Source organism: Piliocolobus tephrosceles, chromosome 5, assembly GCF_002776525.5.
Source record: "Piliocolobus tephrosceles isolate RC106 chromosome 5, ASM277652v3, whole genome shotgun sequence".
Taxonomy (NCBI): Eukaryota; Metazoa; Chordata; class Mammalia; order Primates; family Cercopithecidae; genus Piliocolobus; species Piliocolobus tephrosceles.
Window position 1 is genome coordinate 165,301,895 of NC_045438.1, and position 20,481 is coordinate 165,322,375.

Below are 20,481 nucleotides of genomic sequence, written 5' to 3' on the forward strand. Positions count from 1 at the left end.
CGCGATCTCAGCTCACTGCAAGCTCCACCTCCCGGGTTCACGCCATTCTCCTGCCTCAGCCTCCCAAGTAGTTGGGACTACAGACGCCCGCCACCTCGCCTGGCTAGTTTTCTGTATTTTTTAGTAGAGACGGGGTTTCACCGTGTTAGCCAGGATGGTCTCGATCTCCTGACCTCGTGATCCGCCCATCTCGGCCTCCCAAAGTGCTGGGATTACAGGCTTGAGCCACCGCGCCCGGCCCGAGCTTTCCTTTTCTAACCTCACTTCAAACAGCACAGTGAATGAAAACAGTGGGTCTAGGAGCTCCTTCACTGAGAGGAAGACATTTATTTCCCTTTCGTACTTACTGGATACACACACCCTTCTTCTATGGTATGGCAAATTAGAAAACTCACATTTTGGTACAGAGTTAGGACATTCTGATAACAAAAGCAAGCAGAAGACTTATTTAAATTTGCAAGGAGAAACTCAGTGTGTTCATTTACTAGCTCCATACTTGGCAGGATCATCTTTGGGAGCAGAAACACAGAAAATTCTATTATTTATTATAGATCCAAGTGCCCCTTCCCCACTGAAAGCATCTCAGAATCCTGAAGAAGCTGGATCCCTGTACATCTGTCACTGGCAGAACCAGGAACCAGAGCAAGAGTGAAAACAGAAAGAGATTTTGGCACTAAACTAGTGTATTTGGGTTGCTCATGTAGAAAGAAGATAAAAAATGACACATTAAATATTGGTTTAGGGTCTGCCTTGCGTCCACGAGGATTTAAACTGTATGAGGGAAGGGACTCAGGCTGTGCTCAGTTATAGCTCCAGTGCCTGGAGAACTGCATGGCACAAAGTGGAAGTGCTTTGGAATTTTTTTTTTCTTTTTTCTTTTCTTTTTTTGAGATGGAGTCTAGCTCTGTCACCCAGGCTGGAGTGCAGTGGTGCGATCTCGGCTCACTGCAACTTCTGCCTCCCAGGTTCAAGTGATTCTCCTGCCTCACCCTCCCGAGTAGCTGGGATTACAGGCGCGTGCCACTATGCCCCGCTATTTTTTTTTTTTTTTTTTTTTTTTTGTATTTTTAGTAGAGACGGGGTTTCACTGTGTTAGCCAGGATAGTCTCAATCTCCTGACCTCGTGATCTGCCTGCCTCAGCCTCCCTAAGTGCTGGGATTACAGAATTTTTTTTTTCTCTGAGACACAGTCTCACTCTGTTTCCCAGGCTGGAGTGCAGTGGCATATCTCAGCTCACTGTAACGTCTGTCTCCAGGGTTCAAGTGATTTTCCTGCCTCACCCTCCCTAGTAGCTGGGGCTAAAGGCATGCGCCACCACGCCCGGCCAATTTCTGTATTATTTAGTAGAGACAGGGTGTCACCCATGTTAGCCAGGCTGGTCTCGAACTCCTGGCCTCAAGTGATCCACCCACCTTGGCCTCCCAAAGTGCTGGGATTACAGGCATGAGCCACCATGCCTGGCCAACCATGGCCCCAGCTGAAATTTTTATTGACTTAATCATGAATGAACAAAATGATATGGAAATACTAATGAAAAATTTTATCCCCAGACATGAAGGAAACAAAAGGACATTCTGCTCATAGGATTATACATGACTTGGATACTGCCTGATGTCTAATCCAATAATTTGCATTCTACAGATCTTATAATAAAACCTATGGAAAAAATCGAGGATGTTTGCAAAGGATGTTTTTGGAGAATTTGGTGTTTTTTTTTTTTTTTTTTTTGAGACGGAGTCTCGCTCTGTTGCCCGGGCTGGAGTGCAGTGGCCGGATCTCAGCTCACTGCAAGCTCCGCCTCCCGGGTTTACACCATTCTCCTGCCTCAACCTCCCGAGTAGCTGGGACTACAGGCGCCCGCCAACGCGCCCGGCTAGTTTTTTGTATTTTTAGTAGAGATGGGGTTTCACCGTGTTAGCCAGGATGGTCTCGATCTCCTGACCTTGTGATCCGCCCGTCTCAGCCTCCCCAAGTGCTGGGATTACAGGCTTGAGCCACCGCGCCCGGCTGAATTTGGTGTTTTGAAAGAAATTGTAACTCTGTGGTTCTCAAAGCTTCCTGTACCTGAGTTGATTTCAGGATCTCCAGATACTTGTGGGTATCACTGGTAGATGCCGTCCAGGTGGTTAAGGTGATGTTGGTGAGTAGTATTTGATAAAAATGCTGGATATTACATTAAATCACTTCTATTCTAGACTGCCAGTAACTACTATCACATACCTTTTACTTCACCTGATAGATATATGGGAGTTAAAAGAAAATTTTTCATCACTAATGGTAGTCTTTGAGCTATATAAAGTAAGAAACAAAAATATCCAAAACTGATTTCTTACCCTCAAAAAACAGCAAGCAAGGTAAAAGCAAATAAGCAGATAACTTCCCATTTATCGGAGATTGGGTGAAATAGGACTAAAATCACTCCAGATTAGAGTCAAAGATGCCTGCCAGTCACAAGGGCCTCCCGATGCTTGCGGGCATCTGTGATGAATCCTAGCCCCAGATGAAACACTCCCAGACCAAGTGGCCTGGCAGAGTCCATTTCGCAGTGGCAACTTGCATCTGGCAGCAGACGATACCCTCTGTCCCCATCACAACCCACAATCTACAATAGAGCTGGTTGGTTGCTTTATTTTCCGAAAAATAAAAAAAGACAAGATTGTGGCTATCAAAGACCCATTTACCTGTTAGTGGCAAGGAGGTGAATGGCATCGTGGGTGTGTTTCCTACATAGTTGGTCTCCGGCACTGGGATTTTATACAGACTAGACATAGGACCTGGAAGTGGCCCATACCAAACTCTGGGACCTGCTGTTCCTGGATCCAGTGGTCTTGTTCCAAAGCCATGTGAGCTGTATAATACATTGTTCCGATATGGCACTTGAGGTTGGCTGGTAAGCCCTGAGGGCTGGTGCACTGCATTACCATGACTGGTTGCACTAGAATAAGCGGTGCCTTTTACCTCTGTATTCTGAAAATTCTCATAAGGTCTTTGCTGTGCAAAAGGGTCATGGGAGACCCTTCGTCTCCTTTCCTCCTCTCTGTTGTAAGCCACATTCTGTCTGGACTGCTGTTTCATCTGCCTGTCCATGCGGCTGCCATAGAGATGGTAGTTGGCTTCCTCTTGGAGTTTACTCTGCAGACTGGGTTCATTCTCTTCTTGCTGGTGCTCCAGGGAGGGGGCAAACCAGGACTCCTCCACAGGACCCATCCCAAGTCCCTGGGAACTGTGCAGTGAACCAGGCTGTTCTGTGGCTGAGAAGAAATGATCAACATTAGAATGGGTTTCGTGAAACATAAGGCCGGCCGTGGTGGCTCAAGCCTGTAATCCCAGCACTGTGGGAGGCCGAGATCACGAAGTCAGGATCACGAGGTCAGGAGATCGAGACCATCCTGGCGAACATGGTGAAACCCCGTCTCTACTAAAAAATACAAAAAACTAGCCGGGCGAGGTGGCGGGCGCCTGTAGTCCCAGGTACTCAGGAGGCTGAGGCAGGAGAATGGCGTGAACCCGGGAGGAGGAGTTTGCAGTGAGCTGAGAGCCGGCCACTGCACTCCAGCCTGGGCGACAGAGCAAGACTCCATCTCAAAAAAAAAAAAGTAAAATAAAATCTGAGCACCATCATGAATCTGTATCTCAGAGGGACGCACAGAAAACAAGTAAGAGACCAGTCCAAAGCATTTAGGAAATGGTCCTCTTCCCACAAGCTTTACAAATAATAGGAGCTCCTTGCTGGCAGTGAGAGAGTACTAGGAAAATTATAGCAAGCAAGAGAAAAGCGGCTGTTGCAGGGATGATCAAGGAAAAAAGGCACTTGGTTTGGAGCAGAGAAGGTAGTTGTCTCCTTGGAGCGATTCAGGTGGAAAATAAGATCTGCGACTGGGTGCGGTGGCTCACGCCTGTAATCCCAGCACGTTGGGAGGCCGAGGCGGGTGGGATCACCTGAGGTCAGGAGTTCGAGACCAGCCTGGCCAACATGGCGAAACCCCGTTTCTACTGAAAATACAAAAATTAGCCAGGCATGGTGGTGCATGCCTGTAATCCCAGCTGCTTGGGAAGCTGAGGCAGAACAATCACTTGAACCTGAAAGACAGAGGTTGTAGTGAGCCAAGACCACACCATTGTACTCCAGCCTGGGTGACAGAGGGACTCCTCTGTCTCAAAAAAAAAAAAAAAAAAAAAAAAAAAAATCTGCAGCAGCTCTGTCCTAAGCACGTCCCATGAATTCTTTCATTCTTGAAGAGCCCTATGAGAGGAGGAGCAATTATTATGATTTGATGGGTGAAGTTTAGAAGAGGTTAATTAGCCACAGATCAGGTAGCTAAGTGGCTTCAGTATCCTATACTCTGCCATCCCTTTTGTTACAGTGAAAAAAGTATTTCTACTTGACCTGAGACGAGCCTCTCTGCTTGTAGTCTGGCTCTAAGTCACTCCGACCTCCTCAGGGACTTTGCTCTCACATATGTCCCCTACCTTCTTCTGAATCGTCACTTCTCCCCATCAGATATGTTAGGCCTTTTGTTCAGAACACTATGACTGGTGAGCACACTGTTACTTCATATTTCAAATACATGTAACTTGACTCTCGAATGTTATAAATTCCTTTAAGGCAGGTGTTCAGTTTTATAGCTTCTTCTGTTTCCCATGTGGTCCTGAGTAGCATTTTAGAGTGGAGTGAATGAGTAACCAAACAAATAAATGAATGGATTTTGAGCATAGTGTAATTTACCTGAATTTGACCTGCTCGGAGGCACTGCCACACAATCAAGTTGGAGAGACTGCATTTTCTTCACAACTGCATTTTGGTTTGAATACTCTTTCTATAATTAAGAGCATAAACACACACTTTACAGCAGAAAAAATATTGAGTCCCAGAAAATTATAAATGAGAATTCATATTTTCAGAAGGTAGAAATTTCACATAGATCTTACAAGAGTAATTTTTTTTATTAATGTTTTCCCCAAATAGCCAAAATGATCTTTAAAAAGAACAAGGTTGGAGGACTCACAGTTCCTGATTTCAAAACTTACTAGAAACCTACAGTATTCAAAACGGTGTAGTACTGGCATAAAGACAGGCACATATGCCAGTGGGGCAGAATGGAAAGCCCAGGAATAAACCCTCCCATAAACAGCCAATTGATTTTTGACAAGGTTGCCAAGACCATTCGATGGGGAAAACTGAATATACACATATGAAATAATGAAGTTGGACCCTTATTTCATACCATATAAAAATTAACTCAAAATGGACCAAAGACTTGATTTAAGGGCTAGTGCCACAAAAATTCTTAGAAGAAAACATAGGGAAAAAGCTTCATGACATTGGACTTGGCAGCAATTTCTTGGTTATGACACAAAAGCACAAACAAAAGTAAAAAGTAAAAATATATCAGAATTAAAAGCTCTGTGCATCAAAGGATACTATGAAGAGAGTAAAAAGATAACCCACAGAATAAGGAAAAAATACTTTGGGAGGCCAAGGTGGGTGTATCACATGAGGTCAGGAGTTCGAGACCAGCCAGGCCAACATGGTGAAACCTTGTATCTACTAAAACTACAAAAACTAGCCAGGTGTGGTGGTGTGTGCCTGTAGTCCCAGCTACTCAGGAGGCTGAGACAGGAGTATCTCGAACCTGGGAGGCAGGGGTTGCAGTGAGCCACCATTCCGCCGCTGCACTCCAGCCTGGGTGGTGACATAGTGAGAGTCTGTCTCAAAAAATAATAATAATAATAAAATAAATAAATAAAATAAAATAATGGGGAAAAATAGCAAACCATATATATCTGATAATGGATGAAATCCAGAACATTAAAAAAAAAAAAAAAATCCTACAACTCAACAACAAAAAACCAACAACCCAATTCAAAAATGGGCAAAGAACTTGAATAGCAGTTTCTCCATAGAAAATATACAAATGGCCGGCCGGGCGCGGTGGCTCAAGCCTGTAATCCCAGCATTTTGGGAGGCCGAGACGGGCGGATCACGAGGTCAGGAGATCAAGACCATCCTGGCTAACCCAGGTGAAACCCCGTCTCTACCAAAAAATAAAAAAAATTAGCCGGGCGAGGTGGCGGGCGCCTGTAGTCCCAGCTACTCGGGAGGCTGAGGCAGGAGAATGGCGTAAACCCGGGAGGCGGAGCTTGCAGTAAGCTGAGATCCGGCCACTGCACTCCAGCCTGGGCGACAGAGCAAGACTCCGTCTCAAAAAAAAATAAATAAATAAAATAAAATAAAAAAGAAAATATACAGATGGCCAATAAGCCATGAAAAGATGCTCAACATCATTAGTCATAGGGAAATGCAAGTCAAAACCACCATGAGGTACACTTTCATACTCCTTAGAGTGACTGTAATATAAAAATGATAAATAAAAAGTGTTGGTAAGATGGTGGAGAAATTAGAATCCTTGTGCACTGCTGGTGGGGAATATAAAATGGTGTAGCTACTGTGTAAAACAATTTAATAGTTCTTAAAAGTTAAACATGGCCAGGCATGGTGGCTCACGCCTGTAATCCCAGCACTTTGGGAGGCCAAGGTGGGCAGATCACCTGAGGTTAGGAGTTGGAGACCAGCCTGGTTAACATGGTGAAACCCCCATCTCTACTGATAATACAAAAAAATTAGCTGGGCGTAGTGGCACACACCTGTAATCCCAGCTACTTGGGAGGCTGAGGCACAAGAATCACCTGAACCGGGAGGCGGAGGTTGTAGTGAGCCCAGATTGTGCCACTGCACTCCAGCCTGAGTGACAGAGTGAGACTGTCTCAAAAAACAAAAAACAAACAAACAAAAAAACACCAAAAAACCCCCAAAGATTCAAACAATGCAGAATCACACAGAATAACACCAAAACATTCCTTGAGCACCTACTCTTCCATTCCCTTGAGGTAAGCCTTATCCAGAGTGTGCTGCATATCACTCTTATTCTCTCTCTAGGAATTTGCACACACATTCCAGAAATATACTATATATATGTGTGTGTGTGTGTATATATGTGTATTTGTGTGTGTGTGTGTATATATATTTATATCTTTTATTTTTTTTGAGACACAGTTTCACTCTGTTGCCCAGGGTGGAGTGTAGTGGCATGATCTTGGCTCACTGCAACCTCCACCTCCCGGGTTCAAGCAATTCTCATGCCTCAGCCTCCTGAGTAGCTGGGATTACGGGTATGCACCACCACACCTGGCCAGTTTTTTTGTATTATTAGTAGAGACAGGGTTTTGCCATGTTGGCCAGCTGGTCTCCAATTCCTGACCTCAAGTGATCTGCCCACCTCGGCCTCCCATAGTGCTGGAATTACAGGCATGAGCCACTGCACCCGGCCTATATATATATATATATATATTTTTTTTAACATTAAAAGGACCACACTGTAAGTATTGTTATGTGACTTGTTTTTTCACTAACAGCTAATCTTGAAGATCTTTCTGTATCATTACATGTTAGTTGCCACCTTTCTCTTAAGTGGCTATTAGTATTGTGTAGTTTAGGTGAATCATAATTTAGGGCATTTACTTATGGACATTTGAGTTGTTTCTAATTTTTCACTCTTATAAACTAAGGTGCAAAGAACGGAAGCTACATCTTTGAGTGTCCATGTGAGTGGTACAGATTACTGAGAGTAGAATTGCAACAGAACTTATGGGCTTGTGGAGTTTGTTGGATGCCTCACCTTCTAATGAACTTCTCCAATTTACACTCTTACCAGTACTGCAGAAGACTGCTTGTTATTCTGCATTTTCACCAACACACTGTATCACCAATCTTTCGAAAATTTCAATCTAATGGATGAAAAACTCTAACAGGTTCATTTTGCCTTTCTCTGTTGGCAAGGCCAAATATCTTTTCTGAAGTGTGTTGTTCAGAAACACACAAAAGAAACTTTTCTGAAGTTTCTTTTTTGAATTGTCTGTGTTCTTTGTCTATTATCTTTCTTTTGAATTATTTTTTTGTTTGTTTGTTTGAGACGGAGTCTCGCTCTGTTGCCCAGGCTGGAGTGCAGTGGCGCAATCTCGGCTCACTGCAAGCTCCGCCTCCTGGGTTCACACCATTCTCCTGCCTCAGCCTCCCAAGTAGCTGGGACTACAGGCTCCCACCACCGCGCCTGGCTAATTTTTGTACTTTTAGTAGAGACGGTGTTTCACTGTGTTGGCCAGGATGGTCTCGATCTCCTGACCTTGTGATCCACCCGCCTCAGCCTCCCAGAGTGCTGGGATTACAGGCGTGAGCCACCGTGTCCAGCCTACTTTTGTTTTTTATTTGTAGGCATTCTATTAACTATTCTAGATATTAATCCTTTGCTAAACACAATTTCTCCTTTTCAACTCCCTTTCCATTTTCATGAGGTCATATACTATCATCTTTTTCTTTATACTTTGCGAATTTTGTGTGTAGCTTAGAATACATGGATTGATTTTGGACTTTGTGGTAGACACAGTGATGGGCCTGTCAGATGCCCCCGCAAGGAGGGATTTGCTGCCCTGTTGCAAGGAGCTGAGTGAACAAACAGCCTGCAGCTGTGAGCTTCTTTGCCCCAGGTACTCCCCTTCTGAGCCAGTGACTGAGAAAGGCAAGGAGATATTTATGGCCTTGGCCATTTCAGTCTGACGTGGGATAAGCCTGAGGGGCATTTGCTCAGCGCTCCCTGCTGCCAGAGCTCTCTGTCAGGCTTCCTTGCCCTCAACTTCTTCCTCTGTTCATTCCTGCTTCCCACTCCTTCCTTGCACCCCAATCTCCAACTCAGTGGCTGCTTCTGGAAAACCCAACCTACACAGACTCACCTTTTCTATTAATCTATTTGATTATCCTTGCTGTGGTCTACACTGTTCTGATCTCCTTCTTCAGAATTTTCTTAGCTATCTTTGTACATTTTTTCTTTCACACAAACTTAAGAGTCAGCTTGTTGAATTCCATAAAGAATTTGGTTGTGCTTTTAATTAGGATTGCACTCCTTTTATAAATGACATTGGGGAGAATAGACAGCTTTAGTACGTCAAGTCTTTCCATCCATCAACACATTTCACTGTTTATTTGGATTTATTTCATGTCGTTTAGAAAAGCCTTGCCATGTTTGCCAATGTTTAGACACATAATATTATCTTATTGTGGTTTTAATTTGCATTTCTCTAATTACTAGTAAAGTTGTGCGTGTTTTTGGTATATTTATTCTCTTTGGTGAAGTGCCCATTCAACTATTTCATCCCTGTTTTAACTGGGTTGCGTATCTTTTCCTTTCTGATTTATAAAATTTCTCTAGATTTTATATATTCAAGTAAGTACTTGGTCAGTTATGTGTGTGTTGCACTTCTCCCATTCTGTGACTTGTTTGCTTGTTTATTATTTATTTATGTATTGGAGATGGGGTCTCGTTCCGTAACCCAGGCTGGAGCACAATGGCGCGGCCTCCCAGGCCCAAGCAGTCTTCTCATCTCAGCCTCCTGAGTAGCTGGGACCACAGGTGCACACCACCATGCCCAGCTAATTTCTTTTTTTTTTTTTTTTTGAGACGGAGTCTCGCTCTGTTGCCCAGGCTGGAGTGCAGTGGCCGGATCTCGGCTCACTGCAAGCTCCGCCTCCTGGGTTCACGCCATTCTCCTGCCTCAGCCTCCCGAGTAGCTGCGACTATAGGCGCGCACCACCACACCTGGCTAATGTTTTGTATTTTTAGTAGAGATGGGGTTTCACCGTGTTAGCCAGGATGGTCTCGAACTCCTGGCCTCAAGCGATCCTCCCACCTCAGCCTCCCAAAGTGCTGGGATTACAGGCGTGAGCCACTGCGCCCGGCCCTAATTTCTTAATCATTATTTGTAAAGAGGAGGTCTCACTATGTTGCCCAGGCTAGTCTCGAACTCCTGGCCTCAAGCGATCCTCCCACCTCAGCCTCCCAAAGTACTGGGATTACAGGCATGAGCCACCATGCCCAGCCTCTATTCTCTTAATGGTTTATTTTGACGAATAAAAGTTTTAAAATGAATTTATAAATTAATTTAAACATTTTATAAATTTATAAATGTATAAAATAAATGTATCTATAAATTTATAGAATTTTACAATGAATTCATTTAAAAATTCATTTTAAAAATTCATTTGAAATTTTATAAATTTTAAAATTTATCAATTCTTACCACTACAGCTAATGCTTTTGTGTACTGTTGAGGATTCCCTATCCTGAGGATATGAAGAAATTCTCCTATATTTTCCAATAGCTTTATAATTTTATCTTTCACATTTCTGTCAGTAATCAGCCTGGAGCTGATTTTTTGGTATGGTGTAAGGTAGAAGCCCAATTTCATTTTTGTATCATGCGGATACCCAGTTGTCTCAGCACCATTTATTGAAAAGACTGTCATTTCCCCACTGCTCTACAGTGCCATCTCTGTCAAAATCATGTTTCTAGGTATGTGTAAATCTATGGGTTTTCAACTCCATTCCAACAGTATCTGTCCACCCCACACCAATACCACTGTCTTTTTAATATAGCTTTATAATATTTGAATATGTGGTAGAAGTCATTGATGAAGCTCTCTGTGGGACTTTCTCTAGAGGAAGTTTTTTTTTTTTATCACTGCTTCTTTTAATAGTTACAGGAATATTCAAAGTTTCTATCTCTATTTGAGTTAGCTTGGCTAAATTGTACTTTTTAAAGACATTGGTCTATTTTATCTAAATTTTAAAATAATTAACAAAAAGTTGTTCATAATATTCTCTTAATACCATTTGATGTCTGCAGGAACTATTTTGAGTCCTCCTTATTCATGGATTTCTATCTTGTCTCCTTTTTTATAAGTCTTTCTTTTTTTTTTTTTCTTAGAAGTAGGGTCTCCCTCTGTCACCCAGGTTGGAGGGCAGTGGCATGATCATAGCGTACTCCAGCCTCAAACTCTTGGTCTCAAGCAGTCCTCCTATGTCAGCCTTCCTGGGACAACTGGCACATGCCGCCACGTCTCATTAATTTTTTATTTTATTTTCTTAGAGATGGGGTCTCACCGGGCGCCTGTAGTCCCAGCTACTCCGGAGGCTGAGGCAGGAGAATGGCGTAAACCTGGGAGGCGGAGCTTGCAGTGAGCTGAGATCTGGCCACTGCACTCCAGCCTGGGAGACAGAGCCAGACTCCGTCTCAAAAAAAAAAAAAAAAAAAAAAAAAAAAGAGATGGGGTCTCACTATGTGGCCTAGGCTGGTCTCAAACTCCTGGCCTCAAAACGAGATCCTCTCACCCTAGCCTCCCGAGTAACTGGGATTACCTCACACCTGGATCTATCAGTCTTAATTAGTCTATTTTATTAGCCTTTCGAATAATCAATATTTGGACTTTTTGATCCTCTATTAGTTACTTTCTGCGTCATTAATTTATGCTCTTTTCCTTATTATTTACTTCTTTTTTCTCTAGGTTTATTTTACTATCTTCTTCAGATGTTTGGCTAATTAATTTTCAGCCTTTCTTCATATAATATATGTAATATTTATTTATTTAAGGTTATATTAAGTACTCCTTTGCAAAGTGCATTTTATAATTTTAATATGTAGTGTTTTGTTAGCCTTCAGTGAAAAATATTTTCTAAATACCATTGTGATTTATTTTTTTTTGACCCAAGGGATATTTAAAAGCATATTTCTTTACTTCTAACCACATAAGATTTTCCAGTTACCTTTTCAAAATTAATTTTGAGCATAACTGAAATATAGTCAGAGAACATTTTTATGATTACAATCCTTTTAAATTGAGACACATGGTCAGGTTTTGAACACGCTCTGTATGTTCTTGAAAAGCCTTTACAGTAGAAACTCTGCAGTTACTACGTAGAGCGTATCGTATGTTTCCATTAGGTCAAGTGTGTTAGTCACGTTCTTCACATCTTCTATAGCCTTACTGATTTTTGTTTGCTTGTTCTATCAACTGAAGAGAGATGTGTATTAAAATCTTAAGTTGTAGGCCGGGCGCAGTGGCTCACGCCTGTAATCCCAGCACTTTGGGAGGCCGAGGCGGGCAGATCATGAGGTCAGGAGATCGAGACCATCCTGGCTAACACGGTGAAACCCCGCCTCTACTGAAAATACAAAAAATTAGCCGGGCATGGTGGTGGGCGCCTGTAGTCCCAGCTACTCGGGAGGCTGAGGCAGGAGAATGGCGTGAACCTGGGAGGTGGAGCTTGCAGTGAGCCGAGATCACACCACTGCACTCCAGCCTCGGAGACAGAGTGAGATTACATCTCAAAAAAAAAATCTTCAGTTGTAATTGTGGATTTGTCTGTTTTCCTTTGAGTTCTGTCACTTTTTGCTGTGTTGACTTTGAGGTCATGTTATTGACGGTAGATTCACATTTAAAGTGGTTATACTTTCCAGATGCATTGGGCCTTTTATCATTATGAAATATTCCTGATTGTTTGAAGGAAGGGTTTTTTGCCTTAGAGTTTATCTTAGCTGATTCCAATCTTTTTTCTAAATTATATTTTAAAATCTGTTTGCCTGTTTCATTTGCCGTAGCCTCCTGTTCATGATTATGGGGGTAAGTTGCTGGAAGATGTATGGCAGTAGCTTGATTCCAGAGTCGGCAGGGGTGGGGCAGGGTGGTCTCCATTCCTCTTAGTTGATTGGTTCCTAACGGGGCCTTGTCATGCCCTTCTCACCCCAGACACCACCTCCTTGCTTCAGTCTTGGGCAGATGCTACTGCCATCTGTTGCTAAGTACAGGGGAAGTAGGGAGAGAAGCCAACTTTCCTAAACAGCATAAATGAGGTTCTCAAGTGACTCCCCTGTCAGCGTCCCAGGTGACTTCTGTACACTGACCCAAGACTGCCCCTCCGGTACTTCTTCCTCAGCATTATGTCTTGGGTTAGTATTCCTTTTCTGTTGTATGTCTCAGCAGAATAAATCTGTGGTCTTTCTGTCTTTCAAGAATTCCTCAAAATGACTGATCCACTTATGGTACTGTCCATTCTTTGCCAGTGACACTGTGCTTTTGTTTTCATACTGCTCTATATGTGTTCTCTCATTTCATGAGTTTTGAAGGAGAAATGGGTCCAGTATGCCAACAGGATGATATTTGCAGACAATTGCTCATTTTGTTTTATATGTTTACCAAGCTAGCTTACCTCAAATCTCAATAACAAATTACATTGTTTTGGTTCATGATTGACAGTATATATTTTGATATGTTAGTATTTCAAGCATCTGCTATATTGCCTACCTTTAAACTCTTCACATCCTCTTCTACATTTTCTTCTAATTGACTTAAATAAAAAGGCCTAAATTTTTCTTCAATACCTGTAAGAATAAAATGTACTTTAAATTTCTTGTTTTCTAACATAAAATTAAAAATATTAGCCATCTATTATCTTTGAATTACTTACCTCAATCTGTGGGCAAAGCAGTAAAATAAACATTTAAGCTCCAAATCACTGACTCTGATAGAGACTAATAAGATTAATAGAATAAGGGATGGGCTAACACAGGAAACCAGGGATTTCTGCCGAAATAGCCTGTGCTCTTTGCGCTTTTTATTCGTGCTGCAGTTTCTCCGGCTGCAACACAAACCACTCCCTGATGTGAGTTCATCTCCAGCTGAACAGGGATGGGCGAACTCCATGTTTCTGTCTCTCTGGCATCAAATTAATGAGAGGTCGGGATACTCTGAGCAAGCATTTAGTGTAATGGGTTACAGCTGTTAGCCTTCAAAGAAAAAAGAAACTTCCAGTTCCAGGAAGATGGAGTGGACATACTTTTTCTTATTTTTCCTTCTAAGCACAACAAAAACATCCTATGTATTATTTATAAAACAAACGTACAGAGTCTCTGAAAGGAGAAGAGAAGAAGGCAGACCAGCAGGAAACCTCGGGATCAGATGAAACTCACGATAGTGAGTTCACTGGATTTTCTCTTTTCCTCATATCTCCGACTTGGCTGAAAAGGTGGCAACCTCAAACCATCAACAGCCACAGATAAAAAAATCTCCAACCAAAGCCTGCTCTTTCTAGCCAAAGAACTAAGCAAGGGGCAGACAGAAAACTAACTTTAGCCAGTCTACAGCCATGCCATCCTGAATGTGCCCAAGCTTGTCTGCCCTTGGAAGTTAGGCAGGGTCAGGTCTGGTTAGTACTTGGATAGGAGAAAACTTTTAGTCAACAACCACTCTTCCAGCCAACCCCCACAGAAAAACCCTGTGGCTGCACCCCGACCCTCAGCAGCTAAGGCCAAGTGGAGAGCCTCCATATCCAACCATGTGAGACAGTAACAACGTAACCCAACATCCTCAACGGGGTAATGTCAGAGAAGGCCCAACAGGAAGCCAGGGCTGTCCTACCTGCCAGCTGATAATGAGCCCCTCCATCCACTCTTATGGTGTCAGGAGAACACAAGAATAGCCTGGATTTGTCCCACATGGCAGTAACAAGACCCCCCTTCCCTTCCCCACTGGGGAAGTGTCAGAGGAGGTCTAGTGGAGAATCAGGACTTTTAACATTGTCCAGTCGTAATGAGGTAACTTCATCTCTGTGTCAGTGGGGACTACGTGGACTCTGCCAGAATTCCCACCCCTGACCAGCAGGAAGAGGAGCCTCTGACTTTGGCCGTCAATAAGGGCTGAGTGGAGAGGCTGAACTTCTACCTCCACCCAGCACTAGTAAGGTGGCCACCACTCTTCCCTTGTCAGAGCAGTCTCAGAAAAGCTCAGCCAAAACAGAAGGCTTAAAGAGGATACAGAATCTCACAACACAGTAAGAAAATGTACAAGTTTCAACAGAAAAATTACTCCTTATATGAAGAACCAGAAAGGTCCCAAACTGAATGAAATAAGACAATCAACAGATGCCAATACTGAGATGACAGCAATGTTAGAATTACCTGTCAAGAATTTTAAAACAGCCATGATAAAAACAATTCAATTAATAGTTATGAACCTGCTTGAAACAAATGAAAAATAGAAAGTCTCAGCGAAAAAGGGGAGAATATAAATCTTAGAGCTGAAAACTTCAATGACCAAAATATAATAAAAAGCTCAGTAGGCCGGGCGCAGTGGTTCACGCCTGTAATCCCAGCACTTTGGGAGGCTGAGGCGGGCGGATCATGAGGTCAGGAGATCGAAAGCATCCTGGCTAACATGGTGAAACCCGTCCCTACTAAAAATACAAAAAATTAGCCAGGCGCGGTGGCAGGTGCCTGTAGTCCCAGCTACTTGGGAGGCTGAGGCAGGAGAATGGGGTGAACCCGGGAGGCAGAGCTTGCGCCACTGCACTCTCCAACCTGGGCGACAGAGGGAGACTCCATCTCAAAAAAAAAAAAAAAAAAAGCTCAGTAGACAGTTCAACTGTGGAATCGAGGAGAAACAGGAAAATCAGTGAACTGGAAGACAGAATGATAGAAATTATCCAGTCTGAACAAGAGAGAGGAAATTAACTGACTGAAAAAAAAAAAATAGAAAGCCTCAGGGACCTATGGGACTATAACCAAAGATACAGTTTTTATGTTGTCACAGTTCCAGAAGGAAAAGAGAAAGAGAGTGGAGGTTAAAAAGTACTTACAGAAATAATGGCCGAAAGCTTCCCAAATATGGTAAGAGGCATAAACCTACAGATTCAAGAAGCTGAGCAAAACCTAAAGAGAATAAACCCAAAGGAATCCACACCAAGACAAATAACAACTAAATCTCTGAAAAATAAAGACAAAAGTCTTGGAAGCAGCAAGAGAAAAATAACACCTTACCTATAAAGGAAAAAAATTTTGGAATGACAGAGTTCAGACATATCCTAAAAGAATGATTAAGGAAAGTTCTCTAAACAGAAAGGAAACAATAAAATAAGACACCTTGGAGAATCGGAAAGGTTTGGTTTTGTTCATGGCAGGTAGCACCTAAAATCCTTGGAGTCTTCTAAGAGTGTCTTTTGGGTGGGGTCAGAAAACTAAGCAGCTTCAGAATGGGGGCTAGCAACCAGAAAGACCAAGCTATAATTAGAAGGTTGGGACTTTGAGCTCCACCTTTGACTTCCAGTGAGGAGAGAGGGACTGGAGATTAAGCTCAAGCACCAATGACCACGATTTAATCAATCATGCGTATGTAATGGAACTTCCATAAATCACCTTAAATGGGAAGGTTTGGAGAGCTTCAGGTTGCTGAACACATAGAAGCACCAGAATGTGGTGTGTCCTGAAAGGCTGCGGAAGCTCTGTACACCCTCCTCCCATACCTCACCTTGTACATCTCTTCCATTTGGCTGTTTCTGAATTGTACCCAGGACAGTAAAAGGGGAGACATAAGTAAAATGTTTTCTTGAGTTCTGTGAGTCTTTCTAATGAATTCCCAGACCTGAAGTGGGGCTTGTGGGAATACTCAAATAAATTTGTAGTTGGCTGAGCAGAAGTTGAGTGGCCTGGGTACCCAATGCTGGTGAGGATGCAAGAACCTGCATCACTCGGACACCGAATATAAAATGGCACAGCCCCTCTGGGAAAATGTTTGGGAATGTTTTAAATAAACTGTACATGAAACTACCATACAACCTAGCTTTGCACTCCTTGGTGTTCCAGAGAAATGAAGACTTATATTCACACAAAAACATGTACATGAATATTTACAGCTGCTTTAGTCCCAACAGTTAAGAACTGGAAACAAGTCTTTCAAGGAGTGAAGAGTTAAACTGTGGTACATCCACACCACAGAATACTGCTCGGCAAACATCCAGGCACCTTTCCCCATCCCTGTATGACAGGGCCAATCTAAATGGCAAAATACTTTCTAAAGATGCCAGCTAAACAAGGGAGGGGATGGAAATAAAAGAAGTGAAGAAGCAAAGAAGGCTGGTGAAAGCCACCTAAGTGCCCATACACGGATGAATGGAGAAACGAAATGCAGTCTATTCATATGATGGAATATTATTCAGCCTTGAAAAGGAAAGAAATTCTGACATCTGCTACAACACAGATGAACCTTGAGGACATCATGCCAAGTGGAATAAGCCAGACACAAAAGGACAAATATTGTATGATTCCACTTATATACGGTACCCAGTGCAGTTAAATTCATAGAGACAGAAAGTAGGATGGGGGTTGCCAGGGGGCAGGTGAGAGATGATGGAGAGTGAATGTACTATGGGACTGTACTTACTGCCCCTGAACAGTGCACTTGAAAACAGTTACAATGTTAGATTTAATGTTATGTATATTTAAACCCAAGTTCAAAAGTTAGTTACAAAAATAGGAAACAAGAAGGCCTTATGTGCCTTCATGCTTTTGAGAGAGATGGCTTCTTTGCATTGAATAACATGTTTGAAATCTAGACAATCAGTTTAAAACCACAAGTAAAGCTGAACTCAGTTTTCTGAGGATTCAAACCAAGTTCCTAACAACATCTTACTAGGAAAATCACCACACAGGATGCATCCTACACAGTCAGAAAAGATGCTCTTACCAGGAAATGTCGGCCGAGCTTCCGGATTCGCTTCCCAGCAGAGCTTCATGAGGCTGATAATTTCTCTTGGGCAGTACTCAATGATATCGTCCACATCTGGCCTGTTCCCAGATTTTATGCACATTATCAGTTGCTGCTCACAGATAGCATCTGTAAAGCAAAGAGGAGCTGAGGTTGAGACTTTCTTTCAGGTCTTGCTCCTCTCTCAGGCAGGAAGGTGACAGAACTTGAACAATACTGCTCACTTTTCTCAGCCCCTGGTGTGCCTGTGGTACAGCCGCCTCATTCCATAGAGTGGAATGGCCTTATGACAAAGAGCTGACATGACCACACAATAGCTTAATGTCTGCAGATAAAACAAAATTCTCAACAAAGCTACCTGCTGATGGAACAGAGATTATGTGGGCAAGGCCAGTGGCACACTCCGTGTGCAAAGGCAAATACGGGACAGTCCTTGCCTTTAGGAGCTCAGGTTAATGAGAGTGACTTAAAACACAAGCGTGATCATTGCTATTCAAAAAGGATGGGGCCGGGTGCGGTGGCTCACGCCTGTAATCCCAGCACTTTGGTAGGCTGAGACAGGCGGATCACGAGGTCAAGAGATCAAGACCATCCTGGCCAACATGGTGAAACCCTGTCTTTACTAAAAATACAAAAATTAGCTGGGTGTGGTGGTGCGCACCTGTAATCCCAGCTACTCGGGAGGCTGAGGCAGGAGAATTGCTTGAACCTGGGAGGTGGAGGTTGCAGTGAGCCGAGACTGCGCCACTGCACTCCAGCCTGGTGATAGAGTGAGACTCCGTCTTAGAAAAAAAAAAAAAAAAAAAACAGAAGAAGAAGAATGTACAAGGGGCTCCAGTAGCACAACCCTGACTAACAAGGTCCAGGAAGGCTTTGTTGAGTCCAGAAAAATTAGCAGGTAAAGAATGGGATAGGGAGACTTAAGGAGAACTCCAGGCAAGAGAAGCAGGATATCAACAGACTAGAAGTCACAGAGATCATGACACATCCCAGAAATTCCTCACTCAGTCTAACCGACAAAGAAGGGAGGGTTAGGGATGAGGCCAGTAGAGAAGCAAAGGCCAGAATATGAAGGCCTTTTATTCCACACTGAGGAATTCGAACTTCATCCTGAAGACCATGGAGCATCTGGGAAGGATTTCCAATATGTGAGGAAAAGGGTCACATGTGCCTTTTAGGACGACCATTTTGGCTGCCACATGAATGGTGGACGGTGGAAGGAGCCTGCTGCGGAAACAATGAGGGCTTGAACTAAGCAGAGGCCAGGGGGACAGAGAGAGGCACACAGGTTGCAGATATATCTTGAGTCACATATATCTCTTGAATTCATAGGTTTTGAGATCTGATAGAATGTGGGAGAGAGGGGCAAGGGCAAGTCTGGGATGACTCTAAGGTTTCTTACTGGGCAACTTGGTAAAAGGATGGCCACGCCACTTCCTGAGCATATGAAGAGGAGTGAAGCGGGGCGAGCTGCAGGGCAGTGTCAACAAGATGGGTGTGTTTGGGGGATGCTGCTTTGGAGCTTCCTTTGGTGCCTGAAATGGATCTGACCGTAACACAAGTGGATATCCAGGCCAGAGCCAGAGACACAGATTTAAGAAGCATTTGCAAAGAGATGATCATCAAACCACGGGAGCTGATGATCACCCAAGACGAGTATATAGGAAAACATCCATTAGTTTATGCACTTAACAAACTGAAGAGTGTCTCTGTTCTCCTATACAAGCCACGACTTACTCATCTTTGTATTCCCAATGCCGACTAAAGTGCCCAGAGTACAAGAAAGAATTCTTGAATGAAGGAGTAAGTGAATGAGTGAAAGTATGAAGTGTATGCCTTGTAGTGTGAATGGCTAAGTCCTCACAAGCAGAAACAATCAACTTTCCTGTCTAGGAAGAACCCTGGAATTTCACAGCACCTCTCAAGCTAATGACACACTATCGAGGTTCCTATTCATCCTATGATCATTGATTCCTAAATGGAATTACTCATTCATTCAACAAAAATTTACTGGGCACCTGTTAGTTCCAGGCATATTGAGTAAAGATGCTGAGGAGACAGCAGTGGATAAATCAGATATGGTCCTTGCCCTCACGGAACTCACAGTTGAGCAGGTAAGACTGACGTTAAAAGAATAAACAATTATAAACCTTAACTGATTTCACTGATGCCCATTATTTCATATGGCAGTGTTGGTTCATATCAAACCCCACTCCTCTAATGCCTTACTTTCATATGGCTCCTTATTTGCAAATATCGCCCAAAGTACGACGGCAAAGCTGTACACATCTGACTTCTCCGTGGGCTTTGCGTTGACGTCGTTCAGGTGCTCAGGCGCCATGTAGTAGAGGGTGCCGCCGTTCTTCTTAGAGGCGCCATCCACTTCCTTCAGCTCATTGTGCTCTTCTTTACTCAGTTTGCTCCACATCTTAAAGGAAGCAAGGCCGAGGTCTGCGATCTGGGAAAGACATCGAGCCACTGGGATTATTTGGTGAAGGCCATAAACAAATCAGATCTGACTTTAAATCTAGGGCTTATCCAATATACATAAGGTATGGTAAATTTTCCTGAAATGGTTTCACTGGGCAGGTTCACAATGGCGACTTCTCAACAGACTCATAGAAACTGTGTGTCTCCTCAGCCATTTGTAAAATCTCCCCCTAGGAAACGTTCACATGAAATTCTGGTATCACATTCCTTATGCAATAAGGGGGAGGGGAAAAGCAGAAGAGGTTTCTGACAAGAACAGTAACAACCAAACATATTTGTTCTAATTCTCCATTGACTCTGCATATGTTTTTCAACTATTTCTGGGGCTTGGGGGAAAATGGTTATTTTCTTCTCTGCACACTTATGTAGCAGACAGTGGCTAAGTACTACACCTTCTATTTCCCCAAAGGCGTCCAGAGGCCCATGGATGCGAGTGCCCAAGGATCCCAAAGACACAGTGAGGATAAGGACTGCAGTGTTGCTTGTTTTGAGCTGTAGCCTGAACCTAAGAGAAGAAGGGGTGGGAAGGAGGAGAAAAACAGACAAAAAGGCAGAGAGAAAAATACCAA

General features: G+C 43.1%; 1 protein-coding gene across 4 annotated transcripts in view; it reads right to left on the reverse strand.

The window, feature by feature from the left end:
• RIPK1 (receptor interacting serine/threonine kinase 1) overlaps positions 1-20,481 on the reverse strand; it is a 45,592-nt gene that overhangs the window by 6,170 nt on the left and 18,941 nt on the right. For all 4 annotated transcript variants that reach the window (XM_023221078.3, XM_023221080.2, XM_023221079.3 and 1 more), the window contains exons 5-9: positions 19,652-19,880; positions 17,402-17,551; positions 13,190-13,266; positions 4,728-4,818; positions 2,683-3,252 (exon numbers count right to left, since the gene is read on the reverse strand). In XM_023221078.3, the coding sequence (XP_023076846.1) occupies positions 2,683-3,252; positions 4,728-4,818; positions 13,190-13,266; positions 17,402-17,551; positions 19,652-19,880 (1,117 nt within the window). The remainder of the gene's footprint in view (positions 1-2,682; positions 3,253-4,727; positions 4,819-13,189; positions 13,267-17,401; positions 17,552-19,651; positions 19,881-20,481) is intronic.